The 18,344-nt window shown below is 41.8% G+C and overlaps 1 protein-coding gene across 1 annotated transcript in view; it reads left to right on the plus strand.

Annotated features, from left to right (window-relative positions):
- Positions 1 to 353: 353 nt before the first annotated feature.
- The window catches only part of LOC126088205 (cytochrome P450 6k1-like), an 82,534-nt gene continuing 64,543 nt past the window's right edge, over positions 354 to 18,344 (plus strand). The window contains exons 1-3 of the mRNA XM_049906331.1: positions 354 to 453; positions 10,631 to 10,912; positions 11,017 to 11,255. Coding sequence (XP_049762288.1) covers positions 354 to 453; positions 10,631 to 10,912; positions 11,017 to 11,255 — 621 coding nt within the window. The remainder of the gene's footprint in view (positions 454 to 10,630; positions 10,913 to 11,016; positions 11,256 to 18,344) is intronic.

Below are 18,344 nucleotides of genomic sequence, written 5' to 3' on the forward strand. Positions count from 1 at the left end.
TCTCGCCGATTCTCCGGAGAACGTCCTCAGTCCTTACCTTCCCAGTCCACCAAATTTTCAACATTCTTCTGTAACACCATATCTCAGATGCTTAAATTCTCTTCTGTTCCGGTGTTCCCGCAGCCTACGTTTCACTACCAGACAATGCTGTGCTCGAAACGTAAATTCTCAGAAATTTCTTCTTCAGTTAAATTACTACGTCAAAAAACTCAGGTAGATATGGTGAGGAGCTGTCGAGAGTAAGCTGAATGGCCGGAAGTTAATGTTTCAGTTATCACGTCGTTTAATCTGGATTCCCAATGTTTATGTCGAGTATCTCAAGTATCTTATCGGCACCGTTCCGTAAGCGCGAAATGTTTGCTGGTGCTCCTTATCAGATGCTCTTGCTCATAAAACAGGGGACGACAGCAACAGCGATCAGAGTGGTGGGCTTGTTCGCCATCGGCTGCAGAGGTAAGAGAATTTCCTCATACATTCACAATGGTTGCTGACATAGCGTAAGGTCGCCATATTGCTGATTTTGTAGCCAAGAGGTGGCACTAAATTGAACAGTACATAGCATAAACATGTCAACAATAACACGTTCTAAGTGCAAATGGAAAATCTTGTGCCGCGAAGACGTTCACATGTCAACACTCTGTCATAGGGTATTGTTCTGAAACGAGATTCTATCAGGACTATTGTGCGCTATCCCTCTCAAATCTGTACAGCGAGAATTTGTATTATTAAGGCAATTCCTATTTTTTTGTAACGATAAGTTTCGGAGTCCGGAAAAGGTTGCGTACTGCAGGTATGCTAGATAAGACATGATCATGAACTTGCATTGCACTAACCTCTGTGAACGTAGCTATTTCTGCAATAAATCGATAAAATACGTTTAGGAATATACTTAGTCAATGCCATTACTTTTCAGTGCAATTTACGTAACATAATCGTCGAGAAAGTATCTTTGGATGCACACAACACAGTACAATGTAAACGTCAGCCGTAATGGAAATGTAGGTCAATATATACCGTTTTCCTTCGACGGTATAGTAGTTAGATAGAGTTGATTGTGCATCAACAAACATCCTCAACATATCACTACTATGCATTACTGATGTACTCTTTCCCTTAAAGGGGACAGTACAAAAAGAAAGTTGTGCGTTTTACGATGTTCCAGGTGTAATTAATATGGCTCTGATACTGTGGTGTTGCACAGGATGATATCGCCTAATGAAAATGGGAGGAGTTTTGAACGTACAAGAATCTACAACTTTATCTGTTACTAAATTGCAGGCCGAGTGCAATCAGAAGAAACGGATGTAGTTTTATTCCCGAATCTGACAACTGATTCTCAGTTTCAACGTTTTATTCAGCACCATATGAATCAAAAATGGATAATTTTCCATGCTTCATATTATTTATTTTTTTATACGTATTGTCGAGTTAACGTTTCAAATATATTTACCAATTGAAACCTAAAATTTCAAACATGGTCTGAAGGGAATTAAGAATCATTGCGCTAAATAATCTGTGGAGCACTTATTAAAAATTCGTGAAAATTGTTGATATTTATATGACGTACAAAACGTATACCACAAATACTGTAAAACATTTTTCTAGACTGTGGCTTACAGAGGTCTCTAACAATAACATCTACTCTGTGTTGATCTCAACAACTTTCATTTCTGCTGAAATATTTCAGTGCTCCAGTTACATTTATGACCTTCGCCATTGGCTAAAAGAGCTGGCTTTCTCTCAACTTATACAATGATGCCAAAGACGATAGCATTCCTAGCCAATTCAACGCACGGCGTTTATGGTATGATTAGCGCATTGGCCATTTGTTACACAACCAGCAGGCCAAGTGGATGATGTAAATGATGAATCTCTATAGATTTATTACAGGTATGGCCACGGGTAAGGTGAACTGAATACTGCCAGGTGATGAAATCGCTATAAACAACTGGCTCTTTCGAACGGCTCAGTAACTTGAACATTATTTCCTGTGTTAATGTTGACGTTCTTGTAAGGAATACGTTTTCTTTTTAAAGAATGGGTCGATTTCTAGGACAAATAACATTTACAGATTAAACAGTAATGATTTTGTTTTGAATAATAACAACAAAAAGCGCTTTCGATGAAACATACACACTACTAACATATTGACTGTCGCAGGATGCTCGGCCGATGTTGTTTTATCGATTTTCCTTGTGTTTCACCAGCACGAATAGCTGGTGTTGTCGAAGTTTCACCCTCCATCATCGTGCAAAACGCCAGGAAAATCATTAAACAAATGTCGGCCGAAGAAATCGAGTCAGAAACCAATAAGCAATAAATTAAGAAATGGCTACAAAACCCAAACAATTTATTGCATAGTACGGCTTAGAAAAGTAATGCAGTTACAAGTGGAAACACAGATGTCCTGTTCTCATCAAATATCTTAGTGAGAAGTTTGGGAGAGTCATAATGGCTTCCTAGTGACACGTTAGTTGAAGTACGAAAACTGTAATTTATTGGCAACGCCACCAGTTACAATTTTTTATTTTAATTTTAAATCGCGAGCAATTCCAATTGAAAGTCACCAATCATATGGAGTTACATTTACGCAAATTACCGTGTGTTGAGTTAATATCAATATTTTACTAAGGTACCTACAACTGGGAAATAGCTCAGCGTAATTTTTCATGTGCACCATCAGACAACGGAAATAATTTCAGTAGGAATGTATAACAATTTAATGTTAATATATATTTTCATTAGTTGCTGATTTTACGTATGATTTCCATTCTAGAAGCAACGGCAGCCCATGTTTCCCAGATATTATTACTGTGTTTACACTCCACAGCACATTAATAAAAAAATTTGTTTTTATAAGTAGGTATCTGTAACGATCCAAAACTACTCAAAAAGAAGAAAAGGAGTAAATGAAAGGAAAGTGATGTAGCGAAGGAGGAAAGCTAGTTGGAAATGAAGAATGAGATTCAGAAAAGCTAGTTATTATCTGTTATTTTATTTATAACTTTAATTATCAGCAACTGTAGTAAATATTTTTCAGAACAAAATTCAGTCACCAGTTCCAAACATATATTTATTATGCTTTGCCAGTTTCGACAAATTAATTTGTCACCATCAGAAGCTTACAAAATTAGGGATATTATAAATTTTAGACCTTGGCTATACATTTATGTGAAGTGAAGGAAGTATCTTACAAAACTTTACTTGGTGTTGGTTAACAGATATCAATATCTTCTTCACAGAAACAAAATCCCATGATATATGCAGAAATGTACATATTGTACGTGATTATTTTAAACATATTTTAAAAATATAACTTCACTATATCATTTACCACCAATAATGCTACCGAGATGCTCTTCAAACGTAATGAGAAAATGACAAGTTCCTCAAACCTGGAGAATATATAATACAATGTAATAAATGTCCGAGTTTTTGTATACGGCAGACAGATAAAGCATTTAAGACCAGCTTTCCTGAGCACTTGGCCAACAAAGACGGCGAGAATTCATATAAGTCAATTTTTGCAGGAATCTCAAAACGGAGAGACACTTCCTTCCTCCTATATCCTCGATTAACATGGAAAATTTGAATACAGTTGAAAAAGGCTACAAAATGAACATTTCAAAATAATTTGAAATATATAAACATTCCCTTCCAAATTCATAAGACTCGTTGAATTATCAACTTGCATTAAAAAAGAGACACTATTTTGATTGCATTTAATCTCTTAGAAATTGTGCAGATTAGCCCATCTTTCTATTGATTAGAACTAGGTGCAATGCTTTTCAAATGCATTGTATATAACTTTATATAGCTTTCAGAATGAGATTTTCACTCTGCAGCGGAGTGTACGCTCATATGAATCTTCCTGGCCGATTAAAACTGTGTGCCGGGCCGAGCTTGGGTAGCTCAGTTAGTGGCGCACTTGCCCGCGAAAGGCAAAGGTCCCGAGTTTGAGTCTCGGCCCGGCACACAGTTTTAATCTGCCAGGAAGTTTTTTATATAGCTTTGTTATATTTTTTAATGTGCTTTCATATATTTTCCTTACTACTAGCACACTAGATACGAAGATGCGATTCAGTTACTGTAAATTCTCTATCTGTGTTTACAATAATCACACACAATATGTACATTTCTGGACATGTCATGACATTAAGCTTCTGTGAAGAAGATACTGACGTCTGCTAAACCAATACTAAGTAAGTTTCTGTAATATGCTTCTTATACTTCACATAAATCTGAACCCAAGGTCTTAAGATTTATAATATCCCCAATTTTGTAAGCTTCTGAAGATGAAAAATTAATTTGTTGAAACTGATAAAGCATAGTAAAAATATATTAGCTGCTGACGACTGAATTTTATCCTGAAAAAATCTTCTATCTATTTAGAGACAAACGTTAAAAATAATGAAAAGAGATTAGCAGTAACAAAAGTAAGGAAAAAATTTAACGTAGCTAAAGTAACTGGTAATGTTTAAGGTAGTGAAATCTGTATCGATTCCCCACAGGTACAGTACTGGCCATCAGAGAGGAAGGTCGCCATTATCTTAGTGGAGATTAGTGTTTGTTGATACTGTCCTCCTTGGAAAATACATAATACATGTTTGAAAGTACACACGTGACAACAATTACAGAAATGCACATGATACCTGTCTCGAAGTATTCAGTGTGGTGTGAAGCCTATAGTTTATGTGTTTAGAGCCTGTGAACGTCTTTGCGTGGATTAGAAGTAGGTTTACATATGTTCCAGACGAATTACACTTCATCCAGCTTGGAAACGAGTCCACACAATTACGAATAATAGTTGAAACTTCCTGGCAGATTAAAACTGTGTGCCGGACCGAGACTCGAACTCGGGACCTTTGCCTTTCGCGGGCAAGTGCTCTACCATCTGAGCTACCAAAGCACGACTCACGCCCGGTCCTCACAACTTTACTTCTGCCAGTATCTCGTCTCCTACCTTCCAAACCTTACAGAAGCTCTCCTGCGAAGCTTGCAGAACTAGCACTCCTGAAGGAAAGGATACTGTGGAGACATGGCTTAGCCACAGCTTGGGGGATGTTTCCAGAACGAGATTTTCACTCTGCTGCGGAGTGTGCACTGATATGAAAGGTAGGAAGGTAGGAGACGAGATACTGGCAGAAGTAAAGCTGTGAGGACCGGGCGTGAGTCGTGCTTCGGTAGCTCAGATGGTAGAGCACTTGCCCGCGAAAGTCAAAGGTCCCGATTTTGAGTCTCGGTCGGGCACACAGTTTTAATCTGCCAGGAAGTATCATATCAGCGCACACTCCGCTGCAGAGTGAAAATCTCATTCACGAATAATAGTTGCTTGCTAATAATGGTGAATAACTTCAGAGACAAAGCATGTTCCAATTGTGATGTCAGGAAAACGTGCAGGCAAGGGAAGCTGTGCTGCATGTCCCTCTTTGGCAGAACTGTGTCTTTACACGAAGCCAGGCATCGCCTTGTGGAATTGTCTGAGTGGAACCAGCATCTTATACCTTCTCGTGTAGCGATTGCTGTTCAGATAAGCCTCAATATGTAGGGGACTAGATTACTTCTTAAATGCCACGGTGCCTCAACACCTGGCGTTCGATTGCGATAGCAGCTAACAATGCAGTGTGCAGTTGGTTACCGCTGTACATGACTCCTAAAAGACTAGGTTTTGACACTGAGCACTCCACCGATGGGTTTTACTTGCTCATTGCAGCCATAGACACATTATGGTTGCTGGATAATGGAGGCAGACATGCGTTTCACCCGTCGCGTCCACAGCAGACGACCATCTATCGACCGGACAAGTTCACATCCTCTACAGTCCTCCATCACATAGCCAAATTTGTAGTCTGTAACAAACGTTAGGGTCATTCTAACAAGAAGTCGACAAAAGCTTGCATGGATCTGCGTCCACTCCTTTCTGCTTACTAAACTTTTCTATGCATTTGTTACACCACGAAGATGACGTGCTACAGACGCGAAATTGAACCGACAGGGAGAAGATGCTGTGATATGCAGATGATTAGCTTTTCAGAGAATTCACACAAGTTTGGCGCCGGTGGCCACACCTACAACGTGCTGTCACGAGGAAAGTTTCCAACAGATTTCTCATACACAAACAGCAGTTGACCGGCGTTGCCTGCTGAAACGTTGTTGTGATGCCTCGTGTAAGGAGCAGAAATGCGTACCATCACGTTTCCGACTTTGATAAAGGTCGGATTGTAGCCTATCGCTGCTCGCGTTGGTCGAGATCCAGTGACTGTTAGCAGAATATGGAATCGGTGGGTTCAGGAGGGTTATACGGAACGCCGTGCTGGATCCCAACGGCCTCGTATCACTAGCAGTCTAGATGACAGGCATCTTATCCGCATGGCTGTAACGGATCGTGCAGCCACGTCGCGATCCCTCAGTCAACACATGGCGACGTTTGCAAGGCAACAACTATCTGCACGAACAGTTCGACGACGTTTGCAGCAGCATGGACTATCAGTTCGGAGACCATGGCTGCGGTTACCCTTGAGGCTGCATCACAGACAGGAGCGCCTGCAATGGTGTACTCAACGTCATTTTTTCGGATGAATCCAGGTTCTGTTTACAGCATCATAATGGTCGCATCCGTGTTTATCGACATTGCGGAGAACGCACATTTGAATCGTGTATTCGTCATCGTCATACTGACGTGTCACCCGGCGTGATGGTATGGGGTGCCATTGGTTACACGTCTCGGTCACCTCTTGTTCGCATTGACGGCACTTTGAACAGTGGACGTTACATTTCAGATGTGTTACGACCCGTGGCTCTACCCTTCATTCGATCCCTGCGAAACCCTACATTTCATCGGGATAATGCATGATCGCTTGTTACAGGTCCTGTACGGGCCTTTCTGGATACTGAAAATGTTCGACTGCTCCCCAGGCCAGCACATTTTCCAGGTCTCTCACCAATTGAAAACGTCTGGCCAATGGTGGCCGAGCAACTGGCTCGTCACAATACGCCAGTCACTACTCTTGATGAATTGTGATATCGTGTTGAAACTGCATGGGCAGCTGTACCTGTACACGCCATCCAAGCTCTGTTTGACTCAATGCCCAGGCGTATCTAGGCCGTTATTACGGCCAGAGGTGGTTGTTCTGGGTACTGATTTCTCAGGATCTATGCACCCAAATTGCGTAAAAATGTAATCACATGTCATAGTATAATATATTTGTCCAATTAATACCCGTTTATCATCTGCATTTCTTCTTGGTGTAGCAATTTAAATAGCCAGTAGTGTATCTTTCGTTACTTTCTGGACACGTCGTAATACTACATTATTTGGCCACGTAGTAGAGCACGTTGCTGGAATTAGATGAACGCAGTTTGTCTGCCTATTGCTACAGCAATGCTCTATACAACATTTGGATTGTATTTGGACGAAAAATTACCTATTTGCACAGAACAGGCCAATGTATCCTCTTGCGGCGGCGCGTTGCGTTGCGAAGTTCCATTCACCTTGTGGCGAATCTCTTCTCACACGCAACCCTCCTCGAAGGTATTGAAATGCAGTTTTCAGCCGGAAAAATCTATATAAAAAAGAAACAGCTGTACACCTTTTAACCAAAAATGGCACTAAAAATTGTTTTGTCAGTGGAAGAGATAGTTAAATGAAACTATTTACGTGCGTAAAACTTCACTGTGTTACGGTAAGCTTGCATGCACGATTCACTACCAAGCCATAGTCTAAGCTATACAAAATCTGAGAAGTCCACAAGCACTCATCATTCATAACTGTAGCCAGTTTATGGTAATTATGAATTATCTCTAACCGAAAGTTTACAAACCGATTGTCTCTGCCAGAATAGCTCACTGAAATGTTGTTACAATCAGTCTCACGTAACGATAAAAGTTCACGTTCGCAAGTAAGCAACACACCACGCTGAACTTATTTCAGTTTCACCAGAAGTTCTGTATTTCACGCCGTGAAGTAAATCGAACTCTCTTCCACATTCTGCGGCGCTTTTCAAACATTTAGGTACCGAAATATCACAATATTAATAACTTTCATTCGGTCCGATCACTATGTGATCCTGGCCCCGTCTCCACTCACATCTCGACGCAAAAGAAGTCTTTAATTCCCAAAAATACGCGCAAATATGCTAATTTCTGATTGGCAGAGAAGCATCACAGCCAATGGGGAAGCAGTACCAAATCTTCTCAACTTCGCGCATAGATACAGAACCAATCAAAATCTGTCACTGAATCAGAACAGTAAATTACCATAAATAAATTTTGAAAACCATCTAACGAAAATTCACCTCCCTCTTAACAAAACTAGTTTACCGAAATCATAATCTCATTCGTCCAGTACCGTAAGCTGACGAAACTGTGTGTAACAAATTCCCCGGTACGAATGACAAACACACACGTCATTCTCGAACATTCCTCACGGGACCGGTTAGTTACTACAATGTATAGTAGAAAACTTTATATAAAATATTATTTCACATTTACACCTTCATTCACTCTCATAATTAAGCACAATTATAGTATTAATTAATAAACAGTTATAAAATTAAACAAACAGAACAGCAAATAAAAGCCATAGTGTTTCGACTGCAACTCATTGTCCGTGAGATAGTGACCTCTGCCAGATGGTACAGAAACTATATATATTCGAGCAATCTGACACCAACTCTCCTGGCGTGACTCGTACTGCACGCCTGTTCATAGATCTCCGATCTCAATAAGCACGGTGTAAGGCACTACACATCACGACCGTACTTGTCGCCCCGCCTGTATTATCACTTAGAATCTTCAATTAATCTCCAGACACTCCACAAAGACCTCTGAACCCATTCCCATTAGATGAGATAGTCACACCCTGTCTACCGTAATGTACCCCACCTGCTCCATCTCAAATAAGGCCCGAACCCATCTTCTACCTGTTCAACTGATACCCTACCACTTAATAATTGCTACATCTCAACAACCAATTCCTTCTCCCACAGAGATCCTACACCATAATTGAGATGTGAAAATAACAAGTAAATAAAAAATGTTAAGTTGTGGTACTGGTAGACAAGCACTCACGTCGATAAACAACAAGAGCAACACTGAGGGAAGGACTGTCTCTATCATCAGGAGTCCCCTACTTCACTGTACAAAGTAGTCTTACCTGCACTAAGACGCATTATGTAAACTATCAGTTTAATAAGTCACTGCTGCAAAATACTAACACGAATTCTTTACAGACGAATGGAAAAGCTAGTAGAAGTCGACCTCGGGGAAGATCAGTTTGGATTCCGTAGAAATACTGGAACACGTGAGGCAATACTGACCTTACGACTTATCTTAGAAGAAAGATTAAGGAAAGGCAAACCTACGTTTCTAGCATTTGTAGACTTAGAGAAAGCTTTTGACAATGTTGACTGGAATACTCTCTTTCAAATTCTGAAGGTGGCAGGGGTAAAATACATGGAGCGAAAGGCTATTTACAATTTGTACAGAAACCAGATGGCAGTTATAAGAGTCGAGGGACATGAAAGGGAAGCAGTTGTTGGGAAGGGAGTAAGACAGGGTTGTAGCCTCTCCCCGATGTTATTCAATCTGTATATTGAGCAAGCAGTTAAGGAAACAAAAGAAAAATTCGGAGTAGGTATTAAAATCCATGGAGAAGAAATAAAAACTTTGAGGTTCGCCGATGACATTGTAATTCTGTCAGAGACAGCAAAGGACTTGGAAGAGCAGTTGATCGGAATGGATAGTGTCTTGAAGGGAGGATATAAGATGAACATCAACAAAAGCAAAACGAGGATAATGGAATGTAGTCGAATTAAGTCGGGTGATGCTGAGGGTATTAGATTAGGAAATGAGACACTTAAAGTAGTAAAGGAGTTTTGCTATTTGGGGAGCAAAATAACTGATGATGGTCGAAGTAGAGAGGATATAAAATGTAGACTGGCAATGGTGAGGAAAGCGTTTCTGAAGAAGAGAAATTTGTTAACATCGAGTATAGATTTAAGTGTCAGGAAGTCATTTCTGAAAGTATTTGTATGGAGTGTAGCCATGTATGGAAGTGAAACATGGACGATAAATAGTTTGGACAAGAAGAGAATAGAAGCTTTCGAAATGTGGTGCTACAGAAGAATGCTGAAGATTAGTGGGTAGATCACATAACTAATGAGGAAGTATTGAATAGGATTGGGGAGAAGAGAAGTTTGTGGCACAACTTGACCAAAAGAAGGGATGGGTTGGTAGGACATGTTCTGAGGCATCAAGGGATCACCAATTTAGTATTGGAGGGCAGCGTGGAGGGTAAAAATCGTAGAGGGAGACCAAGGGATGAATACACTAAGCAGATTCAGAAGGATGTAGGTTGCAGTAGGTACTGGGAGATGAAGAACCTTGCACAGGATAGAGTAGCGTGGAGAGCTGCATCAAACCAGTCTCAGGACTGAAGACCACAACAACAACAACAACAACATAGTAATTTCAATCAGCAACTTCCCCTCTTTTGTCCTGTTATGTTGTGACAGAGGAAATTTCTTCTTCCGCCGCGATTCGAAACGAGTCTGTCAGCCACAGAAAATGACAACATCTAATTATGTAGTCTATTACTTTCAGGTTCTTTGTTTTGTTTCTGTTTTAACAGACTGGTTGGAGATTCTCGGTCACTACCAGATAAACCCAGTTGTGGATAAGATCCGTCTCGCCATGGGCCTGTTTCTGGAATCGTGGCTGAGTGAATTCCTGGCCGTCGCTCTGGTGGTGGTGGCAGCGGTCTGCGCACGGTATTCTTATTGCTACTCGTACTGGAGCAAGAAGGGTGTGCCTCAGGCACCGACCGTGATCCCATTCGGCAATGCAGGACGAGTGTTTCTTGGGCTGACTCGTCTGGAATTCATGTTCCGAGACCTCTACTTTCGTTTCAGAGGTATTGTGGGACAGTACATCTCTCAGCTGCGTGCTCGTTTCCCTGCAACCATAACTTTCTACGGAACATATTTCCACCCACTGTTAATGGCTCATACATTTCAGACCATAGGTACGTGGGAGTATATATGTTCACCGAACCAGGCCTGCTGCTGATCGACCGAGACCTTTTTCGGCTGGTGTTCGTCAAGGAGTTTGATGTATTCTCCCACAGGAATATTAACTTTGATGAGAAACAGCCACTGAATCATCACTTATTCAACTTGAACGGAGAGAGGTGGAAGAGAATGCGAGCTAAAATGTCGCCTGCCTTTACAACAGGAAAGCTCAAAATGATGTGCCAAGTAAGTAAGAAAACTGTTCGTATTATACAGAAATACTATTCACAGCTCACTGACGTTCCTGTAACTTCCTTAACGTATTTAGTCTTAACATTGAAATAAATATAACTGTTTTTTGTATCGTCTCTAACGTAGTCATAGAATGATTTTGTAAGTTATTTTATTTTTACGCTGAACTTCGAATTTGAGACAGGTTTCCATAAGTTCGCGCATAATACGTTTAGACGTCAGTAAGAGAGAAAGTCACAACGATGTTTTAATCCCCATGATCACAATACTTCGGGACGAAAGATCAATCGAAAGTCCTGTCTTCGCAGAGATATTTATACAATTTTATAGCAATTGTCATAGTGTGTTTACTTTGCAACTATAGAAACTGCGTATTACCATGTATTAATAATGCGACAGATAAACATGAAACGGCGTCGGAGGAGGTCATCACTTTAAGCAGAGCCGTGGGTCGCCATAATTAAGGTGGAGATCAAGGGTCAAGCGGCCGCGCAGAGAAACCTGTTACCCTTGATGCTCCCACGCAGATGGATTCTTGTACTAGTAAAATTAGATCCACCAGCGTTTTATGTCAATGGGAGTGTTGACACTGCATCTCAGCTTAATGGCGGAAGCTTCCGTCCAATACTCAATCCTGTTTCTCCCTATACATGGAAGATAGCTAAACATCTGGGAGTCACACGATGTATACCGACTGACGGGAGGATTATGTCGAAATGTTAGAGATTTTGTCGCTCGTCACACAAAAAACCACTTATCAATGCGACGACACTTATAACCAGTCCCTTTATGAATGCCCACTTGGCTGTCATGGATGGGGCAGGATGAACCCTCAGCAATATTATGTGGCCAGTCGAGGGGAAAATTAGTATTCCCGAGACCCTGTTTCCCCCTATTTTAGCCCGACCTGACATCTGTGACACAAACTCGATCATCACATTCAGTCTGTGAATTATCAGTCATATTGCAGCAGTAGCGAGAACCAGCAAGTGAACTCCGTCGCCGGCCGGGATGGCCGAGCGGTTCTATGTGCTACAGTCTGGAACCGCGCGACCGCTACGGTCGAAGGTTCGAATCTTACCTCGGGCTTAGATGTGTGTGATGTCCTTAGGTTACTTAGGTTTAAGTAGTTCTGAGTTCTAGGGGACTGATGACCTCAGCAATTAAGTCCCATAGTACTCAGAGCCATTTGACCCATTTTGAACCCTGTCACACCCCGACCTGGTTTTTGCAGGGTTGGACTGTTTGTGAGGAAGAGACCAAACAGAGAGGTCATCGGTCTCATCAGATTAGGGAAGGACGGGAAGGAAGTCGGCCATGCCCTTTCAAAGGAACCACCCCGGAATTTTCCTGGAGCGATTCAGGGAAATCACGGAAAACCTAAATCAGGATGGCCGGACGCGGGATTGAACCATCGTCCTCTCGAATGCGAGTCCAGTGTGCTAACCACTGTGCCACCTCGCTCGGATATAAACCATTGGAAGATAACGAGGAGAATAAACAACTCAGAAGATACAATTAACTTCAGCGTTTACTTCCGAATATTAACCTCTGAGGCAAAAAAACAGGAACGCACCACGAGGAAGTTATGCAAACTGGTCACAAATTCATAAAGACACCGACGAAAAAAGCAAAATTGTGAAAATTGGCGGCAGATGAAAGAATATGAACACAAAAGTTGTTTGTTGGGTGTTATGTTCCTCCTGCACTGACGCCAGCTTGAAGTTGTGATATGTGCTTTTATTACATGAGTCTTGAAGACTTTAATATTTGCATTAAAGGTCACACAGTCACTGAAATCGGTTAGCTGCAACAGATGATTTCAAACCTCTTGTGACCAATGCTGCCAATTTTCTTGTTTACTGTCACCTGTGTCAATTCTTGTAGCAATATTCGTGTATGTTTGCTTTTCTTCCATTCAGATGTTCGAATGGCGTGCACTCTCTGCTGCTGTGTGCTGTTATCTTAAACACAAAAATTGCTTATGGCACTCACTTGTTCTCAGAACTTTGATCACCTGTTTCAAAATGTTTTAAATGTTCAACCAGTGTACAATGATTTCTCGCCAGCGCACCTTTAGATTCTGAATGGTGAGCTGTAGCCTGTACTAGCTTAGTTCTTAACACTTTGAAAACATCGCTCAAGGGATTCGAGCCTTGGTCCCTTAAAAGAATCGACGGAGTCCTTTACCTTAATACTGTGTATTGCCCTGACGTTTTAGCTACTATTTTTACGTCTTGTCTCTCTCTATCGCCACTGCTAATGTAAATTTACTCAAATCATCCTGAAAAGTTAACATAGATCTCTTACCTTTACTTGATACATCTGAAGAGCACACACTGTGTCCACTTTTCAAGCAGTGTCTGAGATGCGTCAATAAGTTTCAAAGGTGTTAGTGTTTTTCCTTGAATTTACTTATTTCTTTGACGTAATGCACACTTTTGCTTGAAGACGTCAACGTCAGGCTTCATTCTGCTCCATTGTTTGTACGACTTTAGTCTTCCGAAAGTCGTATGCATGCCTTAGTGTCCTTCTAAAGCATTATCAGGTATTCTTCATAAAATATTCTCCTTCTCTTGAAGATAAGTTTCCTTTTAGCTACAAGCTTCCATTTCTAATTCTGGGGATATTTGGGCTTGTTGCATACTCACATGATTACTCTCCCCACTTACTTTTACTACAGAGGTTTCCTCTGTTCTTACATGAATATTTACGTAAACCATCTGTTTCTCGTCTGTATTTTTAAGTTCTCTGGGCCTGCTTCTACTATTGCTATTCAACATACCTGTTTTGTAGATTACCGCATAATCATACCCTTCAATGTTCACTCTTCACCACAGGAGTCTCATACTTGGATCCTTCATACTAAAGATCCATGTTAATGGCTTCTGTCTACCATCGCAGTAAACCCTTGTCTACATACACACGGTGGGAAATACACTCCTGGAAATTGAAATAAGAACACCGTGAATTCATTGTCCCAGGAAGGGGAAACTTTATTGACACATTCCTGGGGTCAGATACATCACATGATCACACTGACAGAACCACAGGCACATAGACACAGGCAACAGAGCATGCACAATGTCGGCACTAGTACAGTGTATATCCACCTTTCGCAGCAATGCATGCTGCTATTCTCCCATGGAGACGATCGTAGAGATGCTGGATGTAGTCCTGTGGAACGGCTTGCCATGCCATTTCCACCTGGCGCCTCAGTTGGACCAGCGTTCGTGCTGGACGTGCAGACCGCGTGAGACGACGCTTCATCCAGTCCCAAACATGCTCAATGGGGGACAGATCTGGAGATCTTGCTGGTCAGGGTAGTTGACTTACACCTTCTAGAGCACGTTGGGTGGCACGGGATACATGCGGACGTGCATTGTCCTGTTGGAACAGCAAGTTCCCTTGCCGGTCTAGGAATGGTAGAACGATGGGTTCGATGACGGTTTGGATGTACCGTGCACTATTCAGTGTCCCCTCGACGATCACCAGTGGTGTACGGCCAGTGTAGGAGATCGCTCCCCACACCATGATGCCGGGTGTTGGCCCTGTGTGCCTCGGTCGTATGCAGTCCTGATTGTGGCGCTCACCTGCACGGCGCCAAACACGCATACGACCATCATTGGCACCAAGGTAGAAGCGACTCTCATCGCTGAAGACGACACGTCTCCATTCGTCCCTCCATTCACGCCTGTCGCGACACCACTGGAGGCGGGCTGCACGATGTTGGAGCGTGAGCGGAAGACGGCCTAACGGTGTGCGGGACCGTAGCCCAGCTTCATGGAGACGGTTGCGAATGGTCCTCGCCGATACCCCAGGAGCAACAGTGTCCCTAATTTGCTGGGAAGTGGCGGTGCGGTCCCGTACGGCACTGCGTAGGATCCTACGGTCTTGGCGTGCATCCGTGCGTCGCTGCGGTCCGGTCCCAGGTCGACGGGCACGTGCACCTTCCGCCGACCCGCCGACCACTGGCGACAACATCGATGTACTGTGGAGACCTCACGCCCCACGTGTTGAGCAATTCGGCGGTACGTCCACCCGGCCTCCCGCATGCCCACTATACGCCCTCGCTCAAAGTCCGTCAACTGCACATACGGTTCACGTCCACGCTGTCGCGGCATGCTACCAGTGTTAAAGACTGCGATGGAGCTCCGTATGCCACGGCAAACTTTCTGACACTGACGGCGGCGGTGCACAAATGCTGCGCAGCTAGCGCCATTCGACGGCCAACACCGCGGTTCCTGGTGTGTCCGCTGTGCCGTGCGTGTGATCATTGCTTGTACAGCCCTCTCGCAGTGTCCGGAGCAAGTATGGTGGGTCTGACACACCGGTGTCAATGTGTTCTTTTTTCCATTTCCAGGAGTGTATTTCAATGCATACACTACGACCAACAATTCTTTTTCTGTGCTAGTACTATAGGTTAGCGCCCACTGATTTGCTCGCATATCCTTATGATCTGCGGAGTCATTTTTGTTTTGTTTTGTTTATCTTTAATCGAAATTTTGTGCTGTTCACAAATTGCAATACCTTCTAAACTTATCACGCTAAGTAAGGCCATAAAAGTATGGTTCACATGTGCTTACGACCAAAAAGCGATTGTGGTAGCTGGAGTGCAAGGTTTTTTTAAAATCATGCCTTTTGCGTTCTTGTGGTGATATTTGAAAAGAAACTTTCATCCCCTAACTCGTATTTCTTTATATCTAACCGAGCAAGAAACACCAATTTTCATAGATGTACCTTTAAACATTTTTTAATATGAAGAAATATTTCCTAAAATATTTTAATCCCTATTTCATCCACTCCGGACGAATTAAAAAAAACACGTATTTTTTATTTCTGAGAGTGAAGCCAAATACAAGTTTTAATAGATTTAACTTTGAAAATGCTTTCATGATGAGATAATTTGATAAAACTTTCCGTCCCCCATTTAATCTCTTATGGGGTTTGAATTTCCAGAAACACTGATACGCTTCTTTCTATTGCCAGCCGACAAATACAAATTTTCACAGATGTGTTTTTAAAAATGCTTTAGTAATTATTTAATAATGATTTATTTTCAAAAACATTCATCCATTATTTCATCCCCATAGTGGTTGAATATCGAAAAAAGCAGAAATGTGTTTTTCTTTGTTTTTAAATGAGAAACGAAATACCAATTTTCGTAACTCTAGCTTCCAAATCTGCCTTATTAGCAACGTGTTTTCAAAAAATCTTTCACCCCCACTTTCGCTGCCCTAGGAGTGGAATGTCGAATCATCCCTCTTTAAACGATTCCTGCCTTATAAGAGCCATACCGTCTCACAGAATTCAAGTTCCTATCCTCAGCAGTTTGGGCTGAACTATGATGAATCAGTGAATCAGTCTGGCCCTGTTCACCCCCCCCCCCCCTCCCAACCACCCTTAGGGGCTTAATTTCCAAAAACCAGTTATATAACGTGTTTTTTTAAATTAATAACAGAGAAGGAAGATGCAAATTTTCATAGATTTAGCTTCAAAACCGTTTGCATAATGAAATATTTTCATAAAAACATTCATCCGCTAACTCCCCCCCCCCTCCCACTTATGTGTTGCATTTACACAAACAGTAAAACAATATCTTTATTTCTAGCTCAGAAACGGAATTTCTATAGATTTAGCTTCAAAAATGCTTTGAAAATGAAATATTTTCATAAAACATTTCATCCTGTTTCATCTCTTAGAGGTGGAATTTCGAAAAATCCCATCTGAAACGAAGCCTAGAGTATAAGATCAACATGCTCTCCAAATTTCAAGTTTCTATCCTTAGCGGTTGAGGCTGGGCTATGATGAGTCAATGAATCAGTCTGCCCCACGTTTCAACCCCTTAGGTGTTGAATGTCCAAAAACGGTGAAACAGGTATTTTTTAAATTTGTAACTGGGAAGCCAAATCCCAATTTTCAAAGATTTACCTGAAAAAATTCTTTCACAATGAAATATTTATTAAAACGTTGTAGCCCTATTTCAACCCGTCAGGGATCGAATTTCCAAGGAATAGTGAAATGTAAATTATTTCTTTCTAATAGAGAAGCCAAATACAAATTTTCATAGATTTAGCTTAAAAAATATTAGCATAATGAAATATTTCCACAATATTCTCATCCTTAATTCACCCCTATAAGGGTTCAGCTTCCAAAACTATTTTTTATTTGCTACTGAGAAGCCAGATTCAAATATTCGTAGATTTAGCTTTAAAGATGCTTTCACAATGAAAAATTACCATCCTTTATTCTACCCACTTTGAGGTTGAAAGCCGGACGCTGTGGAAGAGCGGTTCTAGGCGCTTCAGTCCGGAACCGCGCTGCTGCTACAGTCGCAGGTTCGAATCCTGCGTCGGGCATGGATGTGTGTGATGTCCTCAGATTAGTTAGGTTTAAGTAGTTCTAAGTCTAGGGGACTGATGACCTCATATGTTAAGTCCCATAGTGCTCAGAGCCATTTGAACCATTTGAACTCATTTCCTTTCGTAGACATAACTGTGCCCCTGCGACTATGAGTAGCTTCAATTTCGTTCTTAATTCTACATAACACAACACTAACACGTGGTTCCATATGACAGAGACAATCACGCTTATTTAATGCAACAATGCCTGACTTCGCGACGTTATCCTCTGTTAGTTTCCCTGATTTTTCCCGTTTCTACTTGACGCTGGGACTAGTACCCTTTCTCTGTGCACGCTACGCACCTTCGTTGCAGTCCCTGTTGTAGGCCCTGTTCGCATGCACTTTACAACACATTTTTTTGCTCTCGTACATGCTCCACAGTTGTCCTGCAGGTCACATGATGGGTATTTTCAAGCATGCTAGCCATCGGTGTCCCTGCAGTTTCCTTTAAATGCGCTGGGATCAATATCAGCCACTTCCATTAATCACGTTTCACATTACGCGTCTGTGAGATGTTTCTTATTACACTATTAACAAAATTTTGTTAACTCTTTGCTATCAGTACTCGGGCTCTCCCTTCTGGCTGATTCCTTCGACTTTTACTGGCAATATGCCCTCGCATTCCACTCGTAAAACACTTGAGATCTTTTACACTTCTGGATGGCTTTACAGTCTCGGCG

Source organism: Schistocerca cancellata, chromosome 6 (genome assembly GCF_023864275.1).
Source record: "Schistocerca cancellata isolate TAMUIC-IGC-003103 chromosome 6, iqSchCanc2.1, whole genome shotgun sequence".
In the NCBI taxonomy this organism is placed as follows: Eukaryota; Metazoa; Arthropoda; class Insecta; order Orthoptera; family Acrididae; genus Schistocerca; species Schistocerca cancellata.